This window comes from Aptenodytes forsteri, unplaced genomic scaffold (assembly GCF_000699145.1).
Source record: "Aptenodytes forsteri isolate BGI_AS27 unplaced genomic scaffold, ASM69914v1 Scaffold426, whole genome shotgun sequence".
NCBI lineage: Eukaryota > Metazoa > Chordata > Aves > Sphenisciformes > Spheniscidae > Aptenodytes > Aptenodytes forsteri.
In genome coordinates this window covers 1,589,004-1,611,765 of record NW_008794010.1, presented here as the reverse complement: position 1 = coordinate 1,611,765, position 22,762 = coordinate 1,589,004, and the positions used below count along the sequence as shown (strand labels likewise).

The 22,762-nt window shown below is 38.0% G+C and overlaps 1 protein-coding gene across 1 annotated transcript in view; it reads right to left on the bottom strand.

Moving 5' to 3' along the window:
• Window positions 1–599: 599 nt before the first annotated feature.
• Window positions 600–22,762, bottom strand: part of EXOSC7 (exosome component 7) — a 23,621-nt gene continuing 1,458 nt past the window's right edge. The window contains exons 2-8 of the mRNA XM_009290526.1: window positions 21,692–21,793; window positions 20,899–20,993; window positions 14,780–14,945; window positions 10,152–10,222; window positions 5,419–5,542; window positions 4,321–4,476; window positions 600–1,197 (exon numbers count right to left, since the gene is read on the bottom strand). Of these exons, the coding sequence (XP_009288801.1) occupies window positions 1,093–1,197; window positions 4,321–4,476; window positions 5,419–5,542; window positions 10,152–10,222; window positions 14,780–14,945; window positions 20,899–20,993; window positions 21,692–21,793 (819 nt within the window). The 3' untranslated portion in view covers window positions 600–1,092. The remainder of the gene's footprint in view (window positions 1,198–4,320; window positions 4,477–5,418; window positions 5,543–10,151; window positions 10,223–14,779; window positions 14,946–20,898; window positions 20,994–21,691; window positions 21,794–22,762) is intronic.

Here is a 22,762-nt window from a genome sequence, read left to right as displayed (position 1 = left end):
TCTCCCCACCAAACACATTCCAGACAAGAGAATGTTCTTAGTCTAATATTAGGAAATTAAAACAGGAAATTCAGAAAATGCTGCTTGAGTAAGAGCTAAATGATTCCTGGATTATTGTAGTAACTTTTGCCATAATGTTTGTTCAAAACGATCCTTCTAACACTTGCAGCTGAAATATCAACTTCCTGAAAATCAACTTTTTCCTTCGACTTCTTCCATCTGTTGTCTCTTCCTATCCTGCCAAATAAACAGCTCTTACTCTTTGCTGGGACAGCCAATTGATGCAGGGAGGGAATCCACTGCTTTGAAGACCTGGTGATAAAACTTGGTTGCCTACCTTATCTGCCATCTTCTGTCTTTCCCTGTAAAGGATCATTACTGAAAGCCACTATGCTTTTCCAGCTGAATTATCAAACTCCTAAAAAATTAACTTATTTTCCCTTCTACCTTAGCCATGCCCCTTCTCCTTAGCCACCGTGAGAGGTTTTGGCTAGGTTACTATTGTACCTATTGGCAAAAGGAATAGGCAGAGCTCTAGCAAGCAAAGAAATCTTGGTTTAAAATATGAATTAGAAACTTCGGACCACGTTGTATTTATAGTAAAATCTAACCACATTTTATTCCAAGAAAAGTAAGATAATTTGAAGGAAGATTTCCACAAAGTGCTGTTCTCATCTGGCTGGTGAATAAAAAAAAAAATTTCAAGAGGCCCAAAACCTGGCTTGTGCTGTACCAAGGACACCCTCATATATGCTCTAGAACACAGCAGCGGGTCTGCAGAAGTGGAACACACACAAACAGAATTAAGTGGAATCTATACCAGTCACTCTTGAAAACAGACTCAAGCACTTCCCAGGCAACTGCATCAACAGCTGCTGGTATGCTTCCTAGGTGCGGACAGTTACCCATATGGAAAGCATCTCAAATTTGCTTATCCGCATTTAACTGTAGCTAGCTTTATGCTTAGTAACATTCTAAAAGCCTCTTAGCCAGAAGGATAAAGGTACTGGAACAAAAAATATCCTTTTTCTGTATACAAACTGACAAGATTGCACAATCAATTAAAAACAGTTTTGAACATTTAATAAAAACTCATCCTAGAAATCCAACTTTCTGCCGTGACGTCCCCAAACTCTCTTCTTCATCCAAAATCTTCTGAAGGGCTATGTGCAATGACTTGCCTACTCTTTTTCCCGTCTGCAATGCAAAGAAAGCAAAACAAATCTGAGACATATGCTTATTAACAGGAAGACAACTCTCACGGAACACTTCTTTTTGACAAATATTTTCCCTTTAATATACACCAGCTGGTATAATAAAAACATACTTTTAATTAAGAAAAATAATGGTGGTGGAAGTTTCATTTTAGTTTGATTAAGTTTTGGAAACATGTACACACACAGGCAGTGCTCCCATTCATCAGAGAAGCATTCCATGATCATTAACACCAGATGTGTGCATCACTGGATCACCCAGGAATACAAGTTAAATTCACGTCAGGCACAAGCACACATTCAAATTAGCCAGCGCATGCAATATGAAGCAATATGCTCGCTGCCAGAGGACAAGAGATACCTGACCAGCAAAGCAGCCTACTAATACAAAGTTCAGTAAACTCTTCTGAATGTGCTCAGAATCAGTAGACTGAATTTAGACCAGCTCAACACCCTGTCATGTGGCCAGAGAAGCCCAAAATGCACACTGGCTGCATCACCAAATCAGTCTGTGGGCAGATCCTTCATTATGATGTGCAATTCCATACTGTCCAAGGACCTTAAAGGAGTTAACAGAAGGTTTTCTTTACAGAAATAAACTCCAGCAGTGGAAAACCACCAGGATTAGCTCTGATACCAGCCTCTACTCTTTCCACATGCACGATTGTACTGTGGAAGCTGCAGGACAAGGAAACGTTGGGCAACGCTGAAATAAAGATTTTTAAGGCAGTGGTGCCTATTAGAGCTTTCCCAGGGTTTCTCTAAATGACCTGAAATACTGACTCCATACAGAGATGAAAAGATCCCACCTGTCCCTAAAGAGCCAAAGACAGATTATATTCAACTGAGTTTATTAGCTCCTGATCCATGCAACAAAGCCTATGCCTGCCATACAGCTGACCACAAAGCTCTCTTTCACCTGTTGATGACAAATTGCCAACACCGTGGGTGCACAAACCTTAAAATAAGGTACGTTTCTAATCGAAGAATGAGGTGACAGAATACGGCCTATAGTACCAAAGGAAATTTGCAAAGTGCTTTGATGCAGCAGGGTAGCTGTCAGTCCTAGACAGTATGAGTCATGCTAAATAAAGGGGGGCACACACAAGAATTGTTACAGCTCTGCACTGGGACAAAGATCACAGCAGCAGTCTGGAGTCCTGAGGGGTAATATACTTTGCGCATTCTTCTCCTCAACTGTAGGACATCATCACTCACACCAGGTCAAAGTGAATGGGAACTGTGCAGAGCTTTGGTATTGACACAGCACACAACACTGTTGCCATCTTATTCCTGCTTGCCTCTCCTATGGAACGGATCATAAACTCAGTAAAAAAAGCCTCATGCTGGCAGTTTCCCAAAACTTTCCCATGAAGCTGCCTTCCTAAGAGATATGTCCTAGAACATCTGTTTTCTACCAGGCAGGGAAAGCTGAACACTCTCTGACCTGCAGCCAAATCATTAGGGAATGGAGGTGTCAAGCAAGGGTTATGCAGCTCTTCCACTGGACATTCCCAGGCCTTCTTATTTTTCTTGGTATCCTAATCAGGCTGCTGAGTTTGCGGCAGGGCCAAACAGATAATCTCTGACCTCCCAGAAAATATCTTGGTTTATTCCCATCAGCTTTATCCCTCACTCCTTCAAACTGCTCACCACCCAGGAGGGAAGACTTCTTCCAAAGCAAGTGAGAGACAGCACAACTCACTGGGTGATCAGCTTAAGCTTTTAACTCCTTGCACCAACAAGTAGGAACAGGTTCACTAAAGCTCTTAAGCAGAGTAGGACGGTTTCAAGATTTCCCATGGTTACCTTCCATATGCATCTCTGATCAGTGTTTAGATGAGCATTATATAATCCCAAGCACAGCCTTTGGGGGTGGGCTATACAATGGAACTGCAGAAGTTCATCTCCTATTTAGGGCTCAGTGTAGAGCGAAATCTGTGATCAAAATAGAGGCTCCAATCAAAGCTTTCTGCAGATAATTTGCATGTGGGCCACCTTCTACCACGAACCTGCATCTAACCTAAGCACCCATCTCTTTGTAGCAGCCCTAGACCCAAAATCTCAAGCCTTCTATGACATTTAGTTAGAATTGGACTCAAAATCCATCAAGGAAGACACATCAGATGTCCATAGGAAGTTTAGTTTCTTTAGGATGCCAAGTTAGAGATAAACCCCCTCTGCACATCTACACAGATGATAACGGGGATAAGTGACCTCTCTGGATGCAAATAAAAAGCCCACCAGTACCACCAAGATTAGCACTCTGGATCGACATCATGAAACAGTGAAGTGCCATATATAGTCAGCATGTCATTTCCACTTGAGACAACTGTTTTCAAACTTGGCTCCAAGTTCTGCATTCCTCACTACAGCCGTGCTGAAATTAGTTCTGGATCTCTAGGAAACAAAGCCAGTTTGAAGTATTTAATTTTCATTCTGACTCCAAGTTCAAAACCCAGTTCTGTCTCATGCTCAAGGCCAAACCCAGGCATAAGAATTTATACTGGAAGACAGTTTGAAGAAGAGCCTGAAGAAAGGTTTAAAATGGAATTCTTATGCGGATGTGAACAACATCCAGATACTAGTATTTTCATGGAGTAGGGGCAGATCAGAAACCCAATAAAGGAGCAAACAAAAACAACAGTAAAATGAGAACAGTAAGCTTATCACAACACAAATGAGCTGTGCTAGAAGGGAACACCACGCACTAGCTATTCAAAGTACCATCTCTACTTCTATAGGGACGTTACCATGTTAGAAGTTTTGCTCTTTCAGTCTTTAAGGAAAACAATGAGAAAGGGAACATGTTCTCTAAAAATACGCTCCAAGTTTATCAACTTAAGCTTTGCAGTCTTACAAAGGTACTTGACTGAAGCAACTGTGAGCACCATACATTTCAGGCATCTAAAAGTTTTAGATAACTTCCATGCATATTAGATTCTGTTTCAAAGGAACTGCCTGTGACCTTCAGCAAGTCCCTTACACACCTAATAAAAGCACCAGTATCTCTGCTCTTAAAGTCCTTACTGCAGCTTTCATATACTCAAGTTTCAGTTCATCCAGTATCATTCAGTATCATCAGTAACTGCTCAAAACTGCTTACCTCCATCATCTCAAAAATACTCTCAGGATCAAGGCTACCTTTCCCCACTTTCTTCATAGAAGTGAGGGCGCCTTTACTGGTCACAGAAATAAGCAGGCTGGCCAAGGAACAGGCTTCTTCCTGAAGGGTAGCATCCACGACATGTCTATATCCAATCTGTAAGTTAGCGACAAAACAACATATTAGTCTGCAGTTGCCTAAGCTCTTTATTAAGAAGTTAAACTGAGTAGCCAACAGAGCTACTATCTACAGCCTCCCATCCTACTATCATGTGACTGACTTGACAGCACAGTACTTAACAGCCTCTGACCCCAAATTATGTGTACATACATAAGAGAGGTGAGATAAGCATGTCACTGTTTCACACTGTTTTCCTCCCTGACCATCCTTTCATCTGTATGAAACTGCAGGTTCCCCTTTCCCCTCAACTCCAAGCATGGACTTTCCTCCCCGCTAGATGAAAATTACACATCCTAAGACTCAGGTGAGCCCCCACTTCAGTGGAGGCCTTTCTACTATTTATGAAGCCTGCTTAAAAGATATGTCAGACAAACTTCTAGGTAATTAAGCAAATCACTAACTCTTGCATTGGAAAATGCAGCATCCAGCAAATCAACTGCGTTAGTTGTGGGCTATATGGAAAAGGAAAATAAAAACCTGTTTGAAAGGAAAGGACAGTATTGAACCCATGAAAACAGAGTTCCGTCCCCAGCAACAAATACTCGTTGTGTAACTCCAGGCAGATCACACCACCTCTGTGCCGCACAATGATACCCATTTGTTTTAACATACTGAAGTATCTGCTGCTCTGGATGTTGAGCGAGGAGTAGATGAAAAATAATAAACAACTCTTCTGCATGCAAGAAGATGCATTTTAAGAATGCATCAAGTGGAAATCTGCAAGTCAGAGGTGGAAAAAAACCCTTATTCGGTAAAAGTTCTTCTTAATTAGGAGGCCAGGGATGAACAAATATATACATAGTGGACACTGACCATTTCTGTAACACAAGTTTTATCTCTAGGGAAAAAATAAATGGCAGGTGAAATTAATAGAAACTGAAGTCTCTAGGCAGGTGGTCAGAAATTTGTCACGCTTACTTTGCTTAGTGTGACGATGCAGGGCACATCATCCACATTAAGTCGAATACAATCATAAGGGTCATCAGACAGCTCAATCTCTTTAGACCCTTCTTCATCCTCCAGAACACGTACTTTGGGTATTCTGTGGAAACAAAATGTGCAAAATCATTGCCAGAACAGGTGTCATACAGTCTCAACTCCAAGAAGTACTCTTTCCTCTAAATGAGGCTAAATGTTTAGAAAAAAATCCAGAAAGTTATCAAAGTATTAACAACTCACTCACTAAGACTAGAGAGAAAACATCATAAAGCAGGAAGATATCTAGGATAAGACCATCATATTTGCACATCATTCAAACTGTTAGAATCTGAACTGGTTTTTACACTAATATATGGGGAGAGATTCTTTTGGAACTTGCACAATGCAATTCTGAACAATTCTTTGTACATCTGTCTGGACGTACAGGAGAGAAATTACCAAGACTGAATCCTTTGTACTGTGGTTCCCAACCTTGCAGACAACAGTAAAGTTGTCAGAATTACAGCAATTGCATTGCTTGGCAAAGCTGTGACACCAGTAGCAAATACAAATAGAAAGCTGTTCAGGAAAGAATGACACTAAGGAGACTTGGGGTAAAAGAAAAAGATGACAGTAAAATCCTTTCTCTTTAGCAAGATGGGAAGATTGGCAAGATATTCTCATTCTTTAAGAAGCCAGAAGACTCTGCTGTTCTAAGGATAGATATACAAAAGCAACCACCAGGGATAAAAACCCAGGCAGAAATCCAAGAAATGCTTTCTTCTCAATTGTGAGTGACAGGCTCTCTCACAAATGAGCTAGACAGGCTCCTTATCAGTGATGCATATATTGTATTTGTTATAGCCAGTTAATGGGAGTTTTACAGGATGATTTAATGCAGCTTTCTTAGCATTATTAATAAAGTCATTTAAAACAATTTAGTAGAAGATGGTATCTCAAGAAGTCAAGAACCTCAGTGTCTTACATACCCTCATTTATCCAGGTGCCCACTAGGATGGAGTACTGTCTGAGAGACTTTGCTTTACTGGCCAGTAAAACCCACACACAGCTCAACCATAGTGCTCTCACTTTTACACATTTGCACTTGAAAACATAAAATGTTTCAAGATGTCCCTAGAAAGCTAATTTCAGTAACCATGTGGAATGTAACCACAATCTGTTTTTATATTAGTACTTTTACAGTAGTGTTGTGTTTTATAACTACTCTGGAGGTTACATTCTTTTATGCATTCTGTACCAAATCTCTTTTAAAAGAGGAGGAGATAGGCACCGATTTAGTGAACTTTTCCCCCCACTAACGCAAAGTAATTTTTGTTGTTCCCTGTAAGAGTATTTTAGTTATTTGTGGCTAAGAGTCCTAGAGGTGAGTACTTCACAACAGCTAACCCTGTGAACATTGGCGTGAGCCAAGCTAAAACTTTCAGTAAGCAGAACTACGACATGTACTTTTTTCTGAAATGAAACTCAAAATGCTTTGCAGAGTTACGTAACAACTCATTGGAAATGCATCAAAGCCTGTTTTCAAGTTAAAAATATTCCATTAAAAATTGATGGAATAAAGTCACAAGGTGACTAACCCTCTAGCTACACAGGACAATTGAGAACATTGGACAACAGCCTAGACAAGAAGCGTATGTGCCAGAGCAGTGCTTAAAAAAGAATAAAGATTTCAATAAAATCTGTGAGATTAAGCAATTTTTAACTCCATCCTAAAATAGCTATGAAACCAGAGCAATGTTTGGTCTGCAAGAAAAAGTTGCCAGAACTAATACCTGAAAAATCCCTGCAAAGAGCCATTTTGGCCAAGAACAGATGAGAGCGGTACAAATTAGAACGACTGCAGAGGCAAAAAGATAGTTGATCAGACACAAGCATCATAGTTGCGTAAAAAGGGGGTATATACACAGAAAAACTAGGCAAAGAGTGTAGCACAAAGAGGATTTCCAGAAAACTGGAGATTCCCTCTCCATCTTATGAAGATTTATCTTAAGAACTAGCCACACATGTTCACTTTGCAACTTTTATTTTTCTGTTTTGATTCCTGCAACTAATCAGGGCAGAAATCTGTACAGCAGGACTTAGTCACATAACGAACAATGCTCTTTTCTGTGTGCTGCAGACCCAGATTTCACAACTGCAAAACCAGTTCTACCCTTGCAAGCAGGCATCAGTTCTGCCTCTACCATGCTGCCCAGCAAAAAACCACAACATCTGCAAGGCTATTGTGTTATAAACTCGGTAGCTTTTGTAACTTGCCTAGTTTCTCCTGCCTTGGTTGCAAGTAGGCACATTCCACAGGATCAAGTTTAATTCTAAGTCCTGACACAGTAGCAACTTGCACATTTTGCAATATCTACTTCAATCATGCATAAATCCAGCCTTAAGCACCTTGGAGACACAGTTAAGAAGAAAGTTTGATATCTGCTATCTTTTGCACATGATCTTGATACAGTTTTTAGAACATAATGAACAATACAAAACTCCAAGGAGTAAACGTTCCCCTTAAAACAGTCATATTGTCATTGTTCCATGCCTGAAGGGGATACGATGAGTCAGGTCAGACATACAAAGGATTTAAATCCTGTAATTTTTGCGCAAAATTCCTTAAGTTATGATTTTGCATTTACTTAGCCCTAAAGAAAAATATGTCCATAGCCATTATAAAAATGGTTAGAGCAAGATTTTAAGCATGAAGCTGAAGTTTTCAATTGCCTATCTGAACGTCTAAAAATTGTAGCTTCAAAGAAAAAACAGCAGCTTGAGCTCCCTGCTCTTGGTTCCAAGGCTGACAAAGATCTGAACACACTTATAACAAAAACCTGGTTGTAAACAGATTATGAAAGGCAAGTAAGACTCAAAGAGGGTCACACATGTCAAGCAAAGTTCAGAACACTTCATCTGAAGTGATCTTGAAACTGACATCTTGTCTTGCTGGGACAATAATATTTTAGGGAGAGCAGGCAGCTACTCTGAACAACCTTGTGTCAATCCAAAGAAAACTTAGTAGGTACCAAAGGAAAGGGAGAGGAATAGTGAATGAGGACAACAGGTTTCCACTTTGAATTTCAGCTCTTGACTTTCTGAGCTCGTATGAGATTAGACATACTAGCATTCCCTGCTCAAATCAATAGACAGGGTTTTCACAGCTCAAAAATCAACAGGCTCTGCATTATGTCATACTGTACCACATTTTGATTTGATATCCAACTTCCACAAGACTCTGGATGCTTGCCCACAGATTAAAGATTATATGAATGATGGTTTTCAGAAGAATAAAAATAAAGCAGAATCATTAAAACAATTACATTCTTCATGTTGCCCATGCTCCCAAAGCAGCAGATTTCCTTTTATTTATTTATTTATATTACTTTTTATATGATCTTCTCTCTCTATTCAGAACTAGGATTCTGGATGAAATAAGAAAAAAGACCTAGTTATCTTGTAAATAAAGTACGTGCCTTGGATCTGCAAAACAACTCACGTAGAGCAACTGTTCTAACTATACAACTTCTGCATCCTGGCAGCTCACGCACAGAAACATAGGCATTTCTTCCCTTTAGTGTACTGTTAACTCTTTTTTTGAGCCATTACATTTGTGACAGTATTTCTTAATGCTACGAAACCAATCTACCGTTAAAAGTTACTGTTGAGAACTTGATTAACATGGGAAATTTCTCAGCAATATATACAAGTTGTAGTCTTAGATGGATTCTCCCCTTATCCCCTTTTAAAGCGTTTATATCCTGATATACTGCCTGTCTTCAAAAGCGTATTTTCCTCTTCTTCTTGCATGTACTTTTCCAGCTCTAGTACTGTGCACTGATTCCCTGATGAATAAGCCAGAACTATGCCAGTGACGTTAGCAGATCTCTAATTCACAGCTGAAGAACAATTTGAGATCCACTTTCAAAACACTTTTGCCTGTAAGAGTCTCACTTTTGCACCTCTTCCAACTACTTCTGCTACGTAAGTTTTTTAGCAAAGCCATTCGCTAGTTTCTTTCTTAAGGGTGCTACAAAACTCTGCATTCCCTTTCCTCTATAGATCAAGAAGATTAAAACATTAGAAAAAATATTATTGAATGTTATCATTAAAACACACACAGAGCACTTGCATCATTCATTCTACTAGATTTTGTTCCTCCATTCTTTCAATTAGAATGCATGGGGCAAAGTTCTTTTAAAGACACATCATTTCCCCCTCCCCACAATCTCTCATCACCATTTTTTCCTCTTAGTTTTAAAAAGAACTCTAGACTAACAGTTAATGAGAAAGAACATCAGAAGTGGGAAAACAGGGCTAGTTGCAAATCAGTAGTCACATTGAGAGAGGGCTTCTTATTCAGGATCATCACATATCAGTAAATACTTCTTCTTTTAAACCCACAAGGCACAACACAAAGGCCTCCAACTACTTGCAACAAAACCATATGGTCAAGACAATTTTTTCTGGATCTGGCTACAGAACAAAAGTTATATCGTGAGCCTGATTGTGCATATAATGCAATATGACATTTGATTATTAGAAACGGAATTAAAGTCATTAGTTCATGTTACTTGCATGCAAATGGACTGCCTTGTATCTGAATGCAAGTTGCCTTGGGTATTTCTTATTTAAATAATTAAGCATTAAAAATGCTTAGCTCACAGAGAGTACTTCTCTTTCACTTCCCATGCCACTTCCACTCACATGAAATGAGATCTGTTCTTTACCTTGTGTTAAAGAGAGCTGCCTTCACTGCAATAGAGATTGCATCAAAGAGGTTCCCACCACATTCCAGTAACTGGGGAGGACAAAAAGAATCTCTTTAAAAGAAAATCAGGCTAGTGTCTTTAAACCAAGTCTTTATTTTACTTAAACCTATTTGAAACGGCACAAAATTAAGAACCAGAACAAGTTTTTAAAAAACAAAGTTGTCTTTAAAGCCTATCTATTAAAATAAACAACAGATAGGAAACTAAGTTTTCAGCTAACTGTATTATACGTGCAAAACAGAAGATTTAACGCACTTCAAAACAAAATTAATGATAAAATTTAATAATAGCAGCTGAATTGAAACCACTGCTGTTCTTACTCTTCTTGTGCTAAGGCTCTGAACTAGACTATGACCAGAACACTTTTTATAAACTCACTACATTCATTCGTTAATTGTAAATCAAGCCAAACCATTTTCTACACTTTATTTCAAAGACGAGTCTTTTTTAAGTATCAGCTGGACAAACCCAATTGGTAGAATTGTTTTCAAAGAAGCAACACAAATTGTCACCCAGAACATGGTATGAAAAGCTAGTTATACAAGGTATAGTTATGAAGGCACATCATGATTTATTCTCTAGTCTTTATGGAAAAGGGAGTCATTAGCAGGTTTGTCTTGTAGCTGAAAAGGATCTAAGGAAATCCTGATGTCAAAATCTACTTGTTGATACACTATAATATGAACTAAAGTGTGTGGAGGAACTCTAGCTTAGTTTCTTCCCATGAAGATCAGGAGAAGAACAGCACTGCATACTATATAAAAAGGCAGGGCTCCCATAACCACCAATACCTTCTGTAGGCTGACAGACAACTCAAAGATGTATTTGGCCATAGTCTAGCGTTAGTTCTCTGACAAGCTCTGCTCTGAGCTGCCAGCACTATTCTATGAACACACACATCTCCGGCAAGCATTTGAAACTACTTCAGCAAGAACATATGGATGCTTCTCCATTACATCAATCTGTGCTGTATGATGAGAGCAAAACAAGTTTTGCAACACTGATTGCATTGATTGTTCTTCAAAATCTATTTAAGAATGAGATAAACTCCCGCTCTGGGAGCAAATCGTAAATCAGATCTTCTGGAAAGACAGTTTATTTTTATGAAGACAGACTGAATTGTGTAAAAAGAATGACAAAAAGTTGGGATAGAAAGCTAAATACAAAAGTGATCAAATTATTTCTTTGCAAACAGCTGCTGGATACAGAGAGGTTAACTTGCCACTTTCAGTCATTATTGGATTTTACTGGATAACACAATAAGCCCCACAATATCTTTGTTATTAAAACACAATAATGGGATGTGCCTGTACTGTTGCTAGGCTTATGTTCAGGCTGCTGTTCTAAAGCCTTATTTGTATTACAGTGGCGCCTACAGGCTAGGAACACAGCCTGTATCAAGCATGGTACAACAATTCCTCCGAAAAGAAATGAACACTTTCTTCTCAGCTGAAGCATCTTGTACTGAGATCCCCCCCAACCTCTTTTTTTTTTTTTTTTTTTTTTTTTTTTTTTTTTTTTTTTTTTTTTTTTTTTTTTTTTTTTTTTTTTTTTTTTTTTTTTTTTTTTTTTTTATTTTTACTTTTTTTTTTTAAGGACTAAGAAAGTCTGCACAACTGTGAGCTGTGTGAAGCAAAGGAGTCTTTAGAAAGGACTGCTTTTAATTTACTGATATACGAATGAAAAAGTTATTGGGGGTGGGAAAAGAGAAAACATTGTAGACCTTGCCTTATTCAAAGAAGATTTTCCTGCAGAAGGACAGATTTCTAAGTTGTTGGGGTTTTTTTCCAAACTGGTTAGGGAGGGAATAGAAAAGATGAGGAAATCCTCCGAGGGATGCTCAGTAGTGAATTGCTAAAATTTCAACAGAACCTAATGCACCTCCCCCCCCCCCCCAATGTACTGTGATTGGGTAGAGAATGAAAAGAGATTGCACACTTTGATTCTCCTTGCTCAGCACTGCAGGCTGCTGGGGCAAATTACGTGGAGAAGGCTACACATGTACCAAAAACACCCTCAAAAATGCCTAAAAGCTTATTTCTGACATCAATGACTTAGAAGGAGAAAGAAATTGAAGGAAAGACAGAGAGGGTGAGAACAGGCTTACAGTTTTGCAGTACCGTGTATCTCCACATCCATGAGCTACTCTTTGGAAGTGGAACGCCTTCTATTATTAAAAAAGAATGCATATATCTTGAAAGTTTAAGGTATATATTCTTGACCTTTGACACATATTTATAAGTGTCCATGTCTGCATCTTTGTAGTGTGTATAGTTGGAAGTTATTCTCTTTCCAGCCTGACTGTCCACAATTATAGCACCTCCCAAGTACACTGACCACTAGAAAATATTTGAGAGATGTTTTTAATCAATAAGCTGCATGACTGTGCAAAATATACTATCTTCTCTTTTGAGGTTGCATATCTCAAATTTTGTTTACACATAGCAGCTGAATATAGACGCTTCGATCAAAGTGTGCATGGCTAAATTACATAGCAATGGAGTATCTCCAGGTTCATAACATTCTTTCTGGGCTTTTGTCTTTTGGAATGAGAGAACCGAAACAAGTACCTTCCCACCTGACCACAAGGTACCAGTAGTTTCAGACTTATGACAGATTTAAGGCTTATTTTCCCTCCAACTTAACTATGAACACAAACACCAATGTGAACAATTTCCAGGAATTCTGAAGCAAAACATCATCCAAAGGACTCTCAATAAGCATTGTTATTGTATTTAGAATCTGCCTGCCTCAAATGATGAATAACATGACTTGTAGTACCTTATATTAGCACAAGTGTCATACTTCCACCATGTACTATTAAACCAGAATTCTATAGGAATGATTCAGCAAGAGCAGCTTCAGGAAAATCTGTAGGTATCAAGCACCTACATCAAGTATAAACTATCACATGTGATATACATGTCTTCTATTTAGAAAAGGAAATAGTACAAATACCTCAAAAATGTGAAAATACAGAGGCCTGGGGTGGAAAAAAGAAGAGGGGGGGAACAGATAAGAGACAAATGTTAACAGTATCTTGTTCTAACGATACCAGCAGCTCTTCAATGGCTCACACACAAAATCCTTGCAGAATATGACATTAAAAAGACTCATCAAGTTTACAGTCCTAATTATGAACCTACAACAGATTTTTATTGGCACTGTAAACAAAGCTAAATGTAAAATTCATCACATAACATAGGTCTTGACATTCATAATTCTGATACAACTAGTAGCATAAAAATACCAAGGCTGTTTTTCTCTGTAGCTGTGGACAATCAACAAATTTGTCCAGGAAGAATCAAATAATGACCATTTATACCTCATACAAAAGCCATACAGAACTACTTCTGCAGCAGTCAGCTTTATTAAAGTCTTTGTTTATGCAGTGTTTATGCAATGTTAAGCAGTACATTGCTTAAATAAGCACAACATTTAATATTCTGTACCTCTGCTTGTAATTACCTAGTAACTAAAGGCCCCAGTGTTATTTCTCAAAACTAACGCTTCATTCTCTATTAAACTATGCCAAGCTCCGATAAGCTGGTGACTAGGACTGTTAAAGCACTCAGCAGTGGTACATATTTGATCATTCTGTATGCAGACTAAGTCACGGTATGTACCATTTCCACTATAATTAGGCTAATGCTACTGCTTTTTAAACAGCTAATGGACTAATTTTCACATTTATTTAGGTCTTAGTCTGAATGTTCCTGTTTTGTTTAACTAAACCCTGTGGGTTTGGGTTTTTTTTGGCAATACAGCTTAACATTTTGCAAATCATTTCACACACATTAATGGATTCCTGTGAGTAAGATCCCTCAACATATTTTCAGTTACAAATTTGACAAACAGAAACTCAACTTTAGACCAATAAGAATTGTTCAGAATAATGAATTGCTAAGAATAATGCTCAGGAGAGCCTGACTTGCAGACTTCTATTAAATTCCCATGACAGAGTGCTTTAAATACAACATAGTTTGGAAATTGAGCTGCTGCATGCACAAGATTTATATGCATAAAATTCAGTAAGGGGAACAAATACTCAGTTTATTTTCTACATTCAATACACGTATACAACTTTCATCAAAAAGTGCCTAGGCCAAACGTAACTTTTGCCAGAAAAGTTTCTATTTTACTTTACTGAATTAGTACCGATAATAGCGCAAAGAAGTAGACAGGATGGACAGTTATGTTAGGGCTAACATACACCCACACAAACTTACATACATTAGAAGGATACATTTGCTGTTATATCTAGCTTGGAAAAAAGTTTAGCCTTCTTTAGTGGCAATTTCCTTGTCAGGATAAGGTCACTGATTTTTATCTGAGACAGATTCGGAGTATTCAGTGTTTTATCAGCTCTGCAGTGGAGCAGCAGCATCAAGAGGAGTAGAAAAAGAGCAAGCTAGAAGTAGTGATTAACTATTATAGGTAGCTTCACAAGAAAATGGCCAGCCATGCTGTGAAGCATTGTATCACATTATGAGAAGGTTTTTTTATATGAAAATACACATGGTTATGCTAAGTCAGTCAGCGCCTTGAAAAACCTCTTGAATATTAGTTTTTATTTCCTTACTTACCAATACATCAACATAGAGAACCCAGCAGTGCTCTCTGGGATTAATACAAAGTGATTTCAAGTCTATGCTGCTCTCGCTGCTAAATACTCTGTATAGTGTATTTGCTATCTCTGTGCCAAGTTCTTCTCCTCCCCGGCCTTCAAATTCAGGAGTAGCATTTGCAGAACTAGATAAGGAAAGAAAAAATACTTTCAATTCTGAAGCAGCCAATACCCAAAGAACATTTCTTAAATATAAAGCATTAGAAATATCTAAGGATTTATTTGTACAAGAATAAGCATCCTATCTGTAAAGAAATTATTTCCATTTTGCATAAGAAAATGTCTTGATGCAGATAATATACCTACATTTTGCTACAAACTCTGATACCAATTAAATTCCACTACTATCTTCAGTTCCCAAGTTCTTTCATGCCTGAAGCAGCCAATACCCAAAGAACATTTCTTAAATATAAAGCATTAGAAATATCTAAGGATTTATTTGTACAAGAATAAGCATCCTATCTGTAAAGAAATTATTTCCATTTTGCATAAGAAAATGTCTTGATGCAGATAATATACCTACATTTTGCTACAAACTCTGATACCAATTAAATTCCACTACTATCTTCAGTTCCCAAGTTACAATATTAAAGTTGGTGAATTCTCTCAGGGAATTATTTCTTAAGCACTCTCATCTTCTATCACCTCAACCCTTTCAAAAATAAAAAAGTGAGAGAAATCTGTACTAAGTTCAGAACAGCTAACAAGACAGCCTGTTAGAGTTGAATGCTAAATTAATAAGAGAGTGGCTAAGAAGAGAAAGATGTGACAATATGACAAGTAGAATATGCATTTTTTTTTTAAAGTGACATGACCGCCTGACCTTAATTGGCAATTTCTTTACTGAGTGTACTCTCTGCTATCAAGCCACTTGATCAGCAGCTCATTATTTTCAGCAGCTGCAGCTTATGGAGAGCAGCAGAACATTTTTTCCAGAAGGGATCCGACAAAAACGTGTGGTCTTCACTTCCCTGATTCCGACATAACAAACTTTGTTTAAGAGCAGTCATGCAAGGAAGTCCTTGGGTGCTGCGGCTTTGTACACAGCTAAGAACAAAATTCTAACAATAAAAGAAAACAGGCCTACAAAGAAAACCCCCAAACACAAAAACAAACAAACCCCACCTCCAAGTCACAATGAAATAGAGCAGAAATGTCCAGAGATGCATATACAGCAAAATAACAAGTATTCTGAACCCAACCTCTGGTTTATAGAGGGCAAGAGCATTCTCAAGCAGTGGACCCGTGGCACACATTGCAGATCTTGTTTTTAAATAAACTAGTCAGACCTCCCCCAAATTAATTTCTCATTACATAACACAGGAAAGGAGCTGGTTCCACAGAATTAGCTTGATATGTTCAAAATCTGTATGTTGTGTTTATATGATGATACAAACTCTTAGCTCTTCTAACAGGAACACCACAGGAATGCAAACATACAGCAGAAAACAAAGTCTTGGAATATAATCCCTTCACCTTTAAAAAAACAACAACTAAAGATCTACATTATCTAGGTATGACTTAAACCATCAGGTGAGCTGTATCAACAAGACTGCAGCGCCTATAAGGGAAAACCTTACCTCACAGTAATTCTCCCAACTTGTTCTTTTGCAGAACTCATGAAAACTCAGAATGCCAGGAAGAGCTACTGAATTTTATAGAAGCTATTTGCTGCTTCTACAACCAGACAGCACTATACATGCTTAAAAAAAATTACTGCCAATCAAGCACTGACCTATGCTTCCAGACTACCCTTGCCACACGAATAAGCACTGCAAGTGTGACAGAATATTATTCGCAGTTGTGTTAATATTGGACAACAATTTTATAAGATAGGACCATATCTAAGTATAACTTATTTCTGGAAATATGCTGAGTCAGGCCTTTAGGTTGTATTAAACAAGCACTTATCCATGGAAGCAGCTTTTATGCAAGTTAACTACATCATTCTGTTTACACCATCCTGTTTAAAGTATGGTTATGCAAGCATTATGATTCCTATGATAAGTTGAAAAGAATTATACAAACCTCAGTCTATACCTCATTATTATTTCTAAACATTAAGTTTTATCAAATGTTGTAGTTTTTAATTATAAATGGCCACTGTCTTTGACAGTGAATAAGAAGAACGTAAGACTCAGTCGGAATATTATTGCAAGTTTCACTGCATCTTAATTCCATTATTATTTTTACACTTCAATTCCTTGCAATCAAAGTGAAATAAAAAAGAAACGTTAGCAGGGTACTATTATAATAACCATATGGTAAATACTGCCACCCAATGCTCACAGACTATTGCAGTAATTTACACTGGGTAAAATTTGAAGAGGGGTTGCCTAGCACACCAATAAAACACAATGCCAAAAAGCTTGTTTTATGGAGCACAGAAGGAACTTAGCAGTGGCCAAGTGGAGCCTAGAATTTCTACTCCTGTATAGAATGTAATTTTAAAGACTTTCAAAACCATTTTAGCGTCACATCGCATAACAGTCAAGACTCCTAAAGCACAATGAGGCTTCTACCACAGATCTCTACTTTCAAAACCCTTGCTGTTACCAGTCAAAACCTTTCTCTCACAGTAGTTAAGTACTTCCCATCCGTTGCTCAGGCCATTAATATACTATAATTGACAATGTAAGTAATTATAACAGAGATAAAACAGTTATTAAACAAAAGCTTACAGCTATTTTGCTGGTATACAAGGGCTTCATTACACTGAGGATATTCTTCACTTAAAGCCATATTTACTTCAAGCAACCAATAACAGATTTCTACTCTTGCACCAAAAGCAGCATACAATCGTTTAAAACAAGAAGGCAGATTCACTGTTTTAGAATCAGCAGTAAGTTAATCACCCCACTAATATTCTACCCGCCCAGAAAGCAGCCAGAAGACATCATGTTTATGACACATCTGGACTGCCAAGGCAGACCCAGAAATAGATAGACCTGAATTCAGGTCCAGATGCTGTCTGTGTTAATACGATTATGATGATATTCAAGCTCATGACCCTACAAAGAATTGGGCTAACAAGGGTTTGGATTTAGTCTAGTCAAACTGGTAACTCTACCAACATGGATTTACTGGTTCAGGTCTTTGCCTGGTCAGGCCCTGTCACCACACTTCCCATCCAAAAGGAACATCTGCTTACAAAGTTTGAAACAGTTTTTACTCAAGCATTAGATGGTGTTTCTCTCTGAAAACTGAGCTAAATCCACTACAGAACATCTTTAATAGAGGAAGTACTGTAACAAATGGTAAAGACATTTCATTCTTTCAAAACTCATTAGTTTGCCTCTTGCCTCTGCAAAGAGTAGTTGCCATGATAACAGGTTTATGGTAGGGGAGAGGAGGGAAGGAAAGGTTCCTTTTCTGCAGCGACCATTCAAGTGATATCTTCAGTGACTGCACTGAAATGTGTTTTAAGTTAACATTTTCCCCACAAAACCCAATAGAACAGTATCTGAGGATCACCTAAGAGCATGCTGATGTGGTTGTTCTGTAATACTGTCACCTCTTCATTTGGAGAACTGCTTTCCATCTTTAATATTTAAGATCGTATCTCATTCAGTCTTCCATGCAGGGACCAATGAAACAGGCCCACTCTTCCAGCTGGAACAAAAGCATGTCTGGACTTCAAAGTGGAGGAACAGAGGGCTAGGCTTGGACAAATATATTCCTTGCTTCCTTAATTCCACCAACAAAATCTAATGCATTCAAGGAATTCAGATTTGTCTGCTTTTTCTTTTTTTATTTCTTACACTTCAAAAATTATAAATCTTTACTTCAGTCAAAAAACAAAAACCAAAAAAACTCTAACAAGTCAGTATTAGAACAGCCCCAAAACTCAAACATGAGAAAAGCAGACACAGTAGTCTTTCAACATCAATGACCAGGATTACTGTCTTCTCTGGTGCTGATGGGCAGTAAGGACATCACATAGGACACAGACTTATTCTATGATAATTAATTTCTACTATCACAAATCAATACCCCAAAAATCATCTCTTCCAGAGACTAGCATTAAAGTCTTGTCTCAAAATGGGACTAAATGTGCTTCTCAGATTTCAGGATAAGGACTCAGAGCAGAATGACGAGAAACGGAATTTTGGGGCAGAGAATTATAAACATGATCCAGCAAGTGATTATTTTCAGCAGTACAAGAAACCATGAAAGTTTTGGGAAACAAGCATTTTAAGATAGCTAACACTGCAGTCCGAGTTTCTATTACTAGTTTCAACAATATAAAAGCCAAGTAGAACATACAGGAACTTCCCCACAAGATGCAGCATATCAAACTATGCTCAGTTACTACCACCCAGTGGCAGCCTGGAAAAGCATCAGAGTACTGACAGCATCTCATTTCCCTTTACAGAGAACAAGCTGCTCCCACTTCACATTTTGTCTTTTGGATCTTTCTGGAAGCTAGAGGTCACCTTCCCCTGGCGGCACAAGCATGCAAGAAGTGACTACCGTTCTCTAAAATTCAGGCTTTTGGTCTGTGTTGTCACAGAAAGTAAGGATTACCTATTTCTAGAACTGACAAGATCCATCTTGCACAATGTTGCTTCACATCTCCCTCCCATCTTCTTATGAAGCAGAGATTAACAGTTAGAAAATACAACCTAACATTAATCTAATGAGTTAAAGTTTTTCTAACATTTATTTACATATGAAAGAAGTGTCACAGAATTGCAACATCCCCACAGACCACTTGTTTTAGTAAGGAAGCGTCCCTGCTGTCATTGGACTTTCTTCATATAGAAACCACCAGAACAAAGCAGGTACTATTTAGGATATTTCATACACAAGTTTTATAAAGTAGTCAAGCTCAGATCCCCTCTAACAGCAGGACCACAGCTGAGAAGACCATCTTCCTGTCTGGTATTTTTTTGAACAGTAATTATAGACAAAGCATTAATTCACAGGTGAGTTCTTCCCTCTACAAACCGTAAGTTTCCACCGTTAACTAGTACACTGTGATGTACAGAGGCAGTCTTAGAAAAGGCTGCATAATGTGAGAGATACACAAATGTTAAGGCAGATATAGCCAGTTAGGTCAGAAAGATTATCAGATATACACTTAGCAGCTCTCATACCTTAGCTTTACTAATGGTATATTGGTTTAATGTCAGAGTAGCAACATTTTTTGTTTTTAATAAAAATAAAAAAAAGGTCACATGCAAAACAGCTAACTTGACAGTGCCAAGGCTTTTATGAGAGGTTCCCAAAGCACATTATTTCATAAAGAACAGTTTTAGAAGTCTGCAAGATACGGATACTGTAGTTTCAGACAGCAGACAGTCTGGAATAACATTGAGACGTCACTATGCTTTCTCAGAGCAAGCTGAAAACAAGAGTGCTCAGTTTTCTTCTAGCTTCCTTCATAATTCAAGCACTATGAAGACTGTACGGATAAGCAATAGTCCATTTGTAGCACAAAGCCAGGAATATGATTAAAAACAAATACCATTTTAGTTAATGAAATACCAATTCACTGATAAATATGGTAACTAAATTTTCTAATTAACTTTTGCACCTGAAGTTTACAGTGAGGATTTTTTTTTTTTAAACAAACGGTTTTGTACAAAACACACTTCAAACTTTTTCCACTGCTTTCAAAGACGAAGTAAGCAAAATCCTTTAAGTACTGTTAAAGTACAATCTGTATCAGTCAAATCTCTTCTTCTGGAATACTTCATTTTTGAAAGAGATTTTTTTTTATTCTCTATCATTGTAAAAAAGACAATTGACATTGTAGTCATGAAGTCATGTTAAACGCATGTGCAATTGAACCATTACTCTTTTCCAGCTGCAGTGATGCTATGCAATTTGGGATTTTTTTAACTTGATTTCATTCTTTAACTCCTATTGTTTTGCTTATTTTGGGTCTGCAGAACCAGCAGAAAGTTTCTGAACATTCACCACTATTGAAACAGCAGAATAACTTGTTTCTATTACTCAGACCCTTATGGGAGGTTAGTGGAATGAAAGTATAAACTTTAGAAGAATGGTAAGATCTGATTAGTCATTTATTCCAAATATTAGATCTATTTCCTTCTCTTCTAGTATACTAACCAGTCAACAAAGAATTCCAGGTAACCTTCATCTGGTTTCTCCGACTTTGGTGTCCCCATTTCAGCTTTTACACCTACCAAGATATCAGTGTGTCCCTGTTAAAACAAAAACATATCACACAACTAGAATTATATTCACAAAACTACTTGTTTAATTTAAATGTCTATGGTAAGCTGACATTTCTACCTTTCAGTTACCTGCACTCATCATTCTACCAGAGTGAACTTAAAATCACATTAGTTTTTTTTAAATAAGGAAAGGCTTTAGAAGAACAATGTTAAGCCTAAGAAGTTTCTTCAAATAATTACCATACATGTTAGCTTTCTCTAGGTTAAAAAGACACTCTTCATATCCATGACTTTTTCTGTCATTTTGGTTCTGGAAACAGCTATATCTGCAGAACCCTTATAATACTGCACAGTATATTTATCATCTTCACAGTCAACACATGCCAGAAGTAGTTTTGCTTCACTCTAAAGGAACAGAATTATTTTTTCCAGTGGTTAGGCACAACAGCAATTCCATTTTTTCAAGATTAAATGGTAGCTCAGATTGAAGGCTTTTCAGGTACTTCGCAGTAAGTCCAGCTCAAGTTGGTTAAGCCAGCCTGAATGAATTATATATCCTGTCATTATTTCCTTAACCCATAGTTTTGGTTAGTGCTACATATACACACATTTTATTAGACACACACACAAATCCATCTACAAATAGCCTCGGCTTATCTTAAAACTAGTCACATAAACCAGAAGTCTCATCAGCAAGGTACGTGATGCCTAAGAAATTTACCAACCAGCTTTACTCTTGCAGATCCACTTGTGTTTGATACAACATCTGTTTCTACTTCTGCACATCTGTAGTCTTCACAGCCACGACCATCTACACGAAGGTCCTCCTAAGAACAACAATCAATATATCGTGCTTAAGAGAATCAGTAATGAAAAGTAAAAAAAGAATCTGTGATTTTAAAATTTCTTTTTCCTATGCCAAACACAGCAGTAAAATTAATATAAAAGCAACAGCTCCCAGTTTCATAACTTTCACTTAAGAGTACAACAGAACCAAATGTACTTTTTCATTCACCTCTCATTTATCTAGAGCTTGCAACAAGCTCTCTGCAGATAGACCTGAACTCCTGCACTACTTCCATCCTGTTTCAACAGAAAGCTTCAGACTACAAAAGTGTAAAGGTCTTGGCTTTAAAAGGTACTTTGCCTAACACAACACGGGTCTTTCTTGGGATACTCAAGTCCTGTACTTTTATATATGTAATTAGGACCCAGCAGACAAAAATAACCCACCAGCCTTCCAAATGCTTTCATCTGTATTTCTAAAACAGATATTATGCACCCTCAGATACTATACAATTCATCCCCATAGAAGTAGTTTTCTTTGTAGTAAAATACAGTTTCTGTACTTTGCAGAAAGTACGGTCCTTTCATCTTTGGCATTTCTCCCCACACGTCCTTCACTCTTCCTCCTTGGTCCACTCACTGTTCCTCAGCTTAGCGACAGGCTAAAACTCCATGCAACGGCAAAAACTTGAGAAAGAGCAAGGGAAAAGGGGGAAGAGGAGGACAAGAAATGAAAAAACAAATCCACGCCCTGTTCTCAGCCTGCTTTCTGTTCTGATACTCTATTTTCAGTGTGCTTTAATGATTATTACCACAGAGATTTCCCCCCTAGACACCAGGTAATGGAAAGCTCCCTCCCTCCTCCCCAGCCTACACTGTAACTCGTTCCCGCCCCAGGCCTCCTTCCTGGCCCAGGGGAGTGCCCGCTCACAGGGAGCAAGCCCGGAGGGGCGGGGAAGGGCCCTGCCCCACGCCTCACAGGGCAACGCTACCACCGGCCACAGGCAGGG